At 44.8% G+C, this 6,443-nt stretch overlaps 1 protein-coding gene across 2 annotated transcripts in view; it reads right to left on the reverse strand.

The window, feature by feature from the left end:
- Positions 1-6,443, reverse strand: part of Rmnd5a (required for meiotic nuclear division 5 homolog A) — a 53,563-nt gene that overhangs the window by 22,259 nt on the left and 24,861 nt on the right. For both annotated transcript variants that reach the window (XM_023702927.1, XM_004642788.2), the window contains exons 3-4: positions 2,291-2,425; positions 753-853 (exon numbers count right to left, since the gene is read on the reverse strand). In XM_023702927.1, the coding sequence (XP_023558695.1) occupies positions 753-853; positions 2,291-2,425 (236 nt within the window). The remainder of the gene's footprint in view (positions 1-752; positions 854-2,290; positions 2,426-6,443) is intronic.

The raw sequence follows: 6,443 nt of genomic DNA on the forward strand, positions 1-6,443 counted from the left end.
TTTTTTTAATTTTTATGTATTTGGTACAGGGTCTCACTATGCAGTTCGGACTCGAAATGATCCTTCTGTTTTTAGCCTCCCCAGCACTGGGATTATAGGCACGCGCCACCACGCCAAGTCTTGGTGGCTGGCTCAGCACGCCTGGACACAGGGCCAGCACAGCATGTAGTACCAGGGATCAAACCTGCGTCCCTGCACTTACCTAAGCAGGCACTTAGTCCGCTGAGCTACCTCACTGGCCCTTCAGATATTTATTATTTGGTCCTTTATGAAAAAATTTGCTGACTTTGTCTAGGATACTTTTATTAGAGTCTACCCAATAATTTCAGATAATTTGTCTCGGGGGCTCAGAGTGCACTCGCAGTCCTCACGCACAGCTTGGAGTTAACACAACCAGCGCAATCATGTTTTCGAATGCTGGCACATCATGGAAGCGCCAGTTATCAGAGAAACAGCGCCTGGCAACCCTGCCTATTACAGCGGTAGGTACAGAAAGCGGTGGAGAGCAGGGTCGTTGGAAACCCTTTCCTCTCATGAGAACTCAGACCAACTGGTAAGTTAAATAAGCCACAGAATTTTCTCATATTGCACTTCCCCTATTTCACTTGACTAAAAGAAAATAATCCTCCTGTGACTTCTCTAAATCAAAGGTAAGATAAACACATCTAAAAAATCTCTAATGTGTTTTCTAAGTGAGTTTTCTTACAGACAGTTCTCGCATAAGTAGCCAACAGAAAAACTCAGTAACTCACTCCAGAGCAGGTCTCAGAACTCTGACTTTTAATGCTTCTAATATTCGATTTAACTCCACAAATGGCTCCTTCTGACTCGGGTCTACAGAAAGACCAGATTCCTGAAAAAGCAGAAAGAACTTTTGTTAGCAATAAGTAACCAAAACAAAGGCACAGCGGTTAAAAAAAAAACAAAAACCCTCTAGATTATAAATTTGGAGCAAGCCATCACAATTTATTAACAGATGCTCCTGTGGTGGAGACCAGTAACTGCCTACCCCCACTCCCACTACAGTACTAGAACCCCTAAACCTTAGCTGGGTACAGGACTGTGGAATAAAGCTGAGTAATGCTTTTCAAGATGTAAATCTTGGCCAGTGAAGTATAAACATGCACACACTGTCCCTTCTAGAACACAAGGGCCAAAGATAGCAGAGCTACATGGAATATTTATTGATAGAGCTACATCAAACATAGCTCTCATATTTTCTGTGGGCGCTCACTACCTTCTACTTCTGGGTGTGAAAAACTTCATTTTGGTCTAAGTCATCATTATCTAGACCTTTGCTACTAATTTAGTGTAAAAAAAAAAAAAATGCATGTGGACACACACACAATTCCTATAGGTTACAGAGAAAGGCCTGACTTATAACTTACTTCAACAGTTTCCAACAGAACAGTCCGGAGACATGAACAGGGGACTGAATCCCAGCTCCGTCGTGAAGAGCCTGCACGGCCTTGGGCTATTTCTCCCGGCCTCAGATTTCTCCTGTGCTGATGGGGATACCTTCTACTTGATGAGGTTGCAGTGAGGACTAAAGCTGGGTTTCACTTGAGGTAAATACTCAATATGCAGCCGCTGCCATTAGGACTGCAGGACACTGGTCAACTGTTTTGAGATCCCTGAGCTTGTCGCTAGTAGAAATAAAGAAGCTCTCCTCACCTAATATAAATTTCACTCTGAAATTCATTTGGCAAGTTTCTTTAAACTGGGTTAAATCAGAAGAACAAACACTAATTTTTTTTGTCGCTTTCCTTATCTCTGCTGGAGCAACCTTCTCTCAAAAGAGGAAGTAATACCACTTTTGATCCCTCTGAATCATTACTAGCTTACCAGGCCAGAAATAAAGACCAACTCACATAAAGTTTTAGGCCCACGATTTCAGCATTTAAGGAAAAAAACAAAACAAAAAAACCTGGTAACTAAAAAAAAAAAAAAAAAAAACGTAGTAATTCCTAATAATTAAAATATTAAAAATCTACCTGCAGGGCCGAGGACATAGCTCAATGGTGTAGCACCTGACCGGTGAGCACAAGGCCCTGAGTTTAATTTTTGTTACCAAAATAGTAACAAAAGAAAATCTGTCAAAGGCTCACTCCACTCTGTAAATAATCTGAACACCTTTTCCTTCTCCCCCTCCGTTTGGTGCTGCTCCCGTCGTGCGTCTGCTGTCCACGGCACCGGGGGTGGCAGGCAGCAGGGCTCACACACACTGAGCAAGTGCTCTCCCACCCAGGCCCCGCTTCTTCTCCACACCCTCCCCCTGTGGCCCTGGTACCTGGCAGAGTTCCTCGGCTACATCCAGCATTCCCTGTCGAAAGAAGTGCTCCACCATCACCTCATTGAGAAGCCGCTGGCTGTCTGCCTGCCAGCAGCCGTCTATTCCCACACTGCTGATGTCAGAATCAAAATTCTGAAAAAGAAAAAAGGCATCATGAACAGTTGGTATTTTTTTTATCCCATCCAATGGAAGGAATGGTCTACATTTATTTCACTGAGATCCTCGCGGTAAAGCACCCAATTGATCAAAACTATCACAGAGGAATCTTCCAGTTGCTTCTTTGTGCACTCTGCAAGGACTAGTGCTCAAAAAAAGGCGTATTTTTATAACACATTTAGATAAGATCAGGCATATTCTCAGTGGTACCGCCACAGGCTTTACAGAGCACTTAGGAAAAATATACAGATCCAATAGTAACTCCTGTGAAAATGACATCAGATAAGTAAACTAATTTCTAGGAATCATACTGCAGCAATATTTTCAGAATTACACAGTGATGAGCTGTAGAAGGACTGAGAACACCAGTCTGTGGTGAGGAGAAATCACATATGCCCTTGGATGGGAGATTGCTAAATAAGCCAGGATTTGTCCCAACAACTTCAGTATAGCGGGCAGAGTGGAGAGAGAAGAGGGGCTTGCTAGATGACGCAAAAGCATTTCATGTGCTCCTGTGTGTCCCAAGCTATGTTCACACAGGGCTGACTCCAACAGCATTCCACAGACTTGGAAACTAAACAGAACTCAGGTAGACTGCTATGGTATGGCATACACAAGATGAAAATGTCACTGAAACAACAACCTAAAAAGACCAGTTGGTGCTTGTGATGTGAAACCAATCATGTCAACTTAAACAGATGAAAAGCATTGAAATATGACATTCTAAATTGTGCTTGGCATGGTAGTGCACGCCTATAATCCAGTACTCAGGAGGCTGAGGCAGGAGGATTGCCATAAGTTTGAGGCCAGCCTGGACTACATAGTGAGTCCCTGTCTCAACAATACAAAACATCAAAATGTTGAAGGTACAAAGAAAAATATTTGGCATACAAAGAACCCAAAAGATGATCAACACACACAGACACCAAAATGACACAATGGTGGCTACCCTGCGCTGGTGGGACCTGTGCGGTCCAAGCCCAGGAGCAGCATGGACCCTCTTCCACTCCCTTAGGACCCCCCCCACTCCACACCAATCCCAGCCCCGCCCGCCGAATGAGAACTTCTGCCGCATTCTCGGACCCCCAGATCCAGCCCTAGCCTAGACCCAGCGAGTATGTGGGAGAGCTTCCGGCTACCCTGCACCCATGGGACCTGTGTGGTCCAAGCCCAGGTGCAGTGTTGGTGAGACCCTCTTCCATCCCCTTGGTACTCCCACCACCACTCCACAGTCCTCTCCACTCCCGCCCAGTGAGTGAGAACTTCTGCTGTATTCTCGGGACCCCCAGATCCAGCCCTAGCCCAGACCCGGTGAGTGTGTGAAACAGCTTCTTCTCCCCCCTACTCCACCTTGTCCCCTCCAGACTCAGCTCAGGCCTGGCGTGAAACCCTGCAGCTGTAGTCCCTGCAGAGAGTAGGGGACAGAACCACCCAGCTGGTCCAGGAGGGGAACAACAGGTTTACCCCCAAGGGCAGCATCAGGAAGGAGCTGAGCATAGCAGCCAGATCCAAGCCAGGCACAACTGGATAAATCCAAACTTTGTAGATCTGCACCTGAACTTCAGTAGGTGCTAAGGTTATAACTGCACAAAAGCTCTACAACAAAGATCAGAGGACAGTGCTATACAAAGTGACAATGAGAAGGAGCAAAATGCAATCTCAGACCAAAATGACAAAATGTTGGAATCATACAAAGACTTCAGAGTACCCAAGAATAAAGGCAAACACACATTCTTGAAACAACATAGGCTTACGAGCAAATATTTAGAAGACACAGTAACTAAAATTTCCTTGGATGGGCTCAGAAAAGGAGAATAAAAGTGGCAGTGTAAAAAGTCAGTGAAGAACCATCTAAACAACAGGAAAAAGGTCTTAACGAGCACAGCCTCAACAACCTGTAGGAAAACAAAGGCTCTAACATTTACATCATCAGAAAAGCAAATGAGAAAGAATGCAGCTTAGTTAAAATATCTGAATAATACCTTCTAAGTTGCCCAGTAATAAAAACCTACAGACTCAAGAAACTCAGTGTAGGGCTAGCCAGACAGCTGTGTGCTCCAAAAAATCCTACCCAAACACTTCAGGTAGAAAAAAATCCTACTCAAACACTTCACAGTCAAATAGCTGAAACCTAAAAACAAACAAACAAAAAACCCTTTAAAAGCAGCCAGAGAAAGCAGCTCCAATAACTGCATGGGGTCCAGAAAGCTCCAAAACACAACCATGGGGGTCCAGAAAGAAGTGGTGCGACATTCGAGTTTAAAAAAAAAGAACACTATCCCTGAAAGTCTATACCCAGCACAAATATCCACAGGGAATGAAGATGAAATTACTACAATCCTTGATGAAGGAAAACAAAGCATTTTCAAATGAATGTGTTGCTGGCAACCTTGGCTCTAAAACAACTGCTTATGTCAAGTTTTTCAGACAACAAACAAGGAAAACCAAAGCAGCAAGAGCACGGGAGGCGCAGCTTCGCATCAGGATCTGAAAGCCTTTTTCCCCTCATTTTTCATAGGCACTGTCCCCAGTGAACCTCCAGCACTTACATCTTTCTAAGTACACAAAGCCAACATGACAAAGTCATTTTGATAGAGCTGAAATGACCATCCTAGTCAACTAGGGCTAAAACATAGTCCAATCAGCAAGGACATTTTTATGGGACAGAGGGGAACAAACGGGAAGTACCCTCCACAGCAGCTGCACACAGGCAGCCACTCACAGTCACAGCACCAGACAGCCTCCTCTCCAACATTAGCACAGCGCTCTGCTCCACACAGAGCTAGCTACCTTGCTTTAGCTATTCAGCCGGTAACCTAAATACACAAAATCTGGAACCATTCAGACAGGAAAAAAAAAAAAAAAAAAATTAAAGCATAGACTTTCTGAGCTGGGCATCAAACCAGGGGCCCTGTACATACTAAAAGGAAGGTTCACCAATGGAGAAGAAGCAACTGCTTGTATAAGGTTCTCAAGTTTCATTTTAGCTTGTCAGATTGTGTTGAAATGTAACTCTGTAACAGTTCATTGATACTTAAGCATGTATTGGAATGGTCTATTTTGCGCCTCTTCTGGACTGGGGCAGAGGCCCCGAAGGCAGATACTGTGCTGGCTCATTTTATTCCCCAAAGGGCCATCCAAATGAATACGGGGGCAGGGGATAGGAAGATGACAGAATGCATCACAAACTCAAGAATCTGCCTGTTATTCTTGCGACACCTAAGTGCACACTACAGCCAGCAATCACTGAGGCGAATTAAGGCAGATTCCTCACTGATCTGTTAACTCCAACCCAAACACAGCCTCCAGATTTCCCCAACAAACCTATCAGGTACCTATTCCACAGGAAAATATGGACCAACTTTGGAAGATAACATTTCCAAAGGCAATTTTACTTGGCATTATACATCAAGGCAAAATTCACTGAGCCACCACCAGGCAGTATCTGCTTAAACAAAAAAATTCTTGAATCACTTTCTTCATCTGCGCACCAGCTGCCAGGAGTGGAGGCACACAGCTGTAATGCCAGCGCTCTGGAAGGCTGAGGTAAGCGAACCCAACTCCAACCTGCTAAAATAATCTAGCTACTTAGCCAGGTCATATCCTAAAATCAAAAATAAAAAGGGATAGAAGTATAGCTCAGTGTGAAAGCCCTGGATTTAATCTCTTGTACTGCCACCAAGGGGAAAACCAAAACCAAAACAAAGAACAGATGTTGATCACCTAGAAAACTTGAAGAGTCTAACATTTAAATGCTATCCTTAGACCCAGAGCGCAGGCCCGGCGAATGAGTGAGACGAGCTGGGGCCCGCGGGATCCTGAACAGACCCAGAGCGCAGGCCCGGGGAGTGAGTGAGATGACCTGGAGCCCGCGGATCCTCATTCAACCCAGGCTGCAGGTCCAGCAGGGAACCCTTCAGCAGAACTCCCTGCAAAGAGGCTAGAGGCAAGACCCACCCAGCTGATTCAGGAGCAGAACATCTTGCCAGAGAGA

This window comes from Octodon degus, unplaced genomic scaffold, assembly GCF_000260255.1.
Source record: "Octodon degus isolate 3935 unplaced genomic scaffold, OctDeg1.0 scaffold00162, whole genome shotgun sequence".
Classification (NCBI taxonomy): domain Eukaryota; kingdom Metazoa; phylum Chordata; class Mammalia; order Rodentia; family Octodontidae; genus Octodon; species Octodon degus.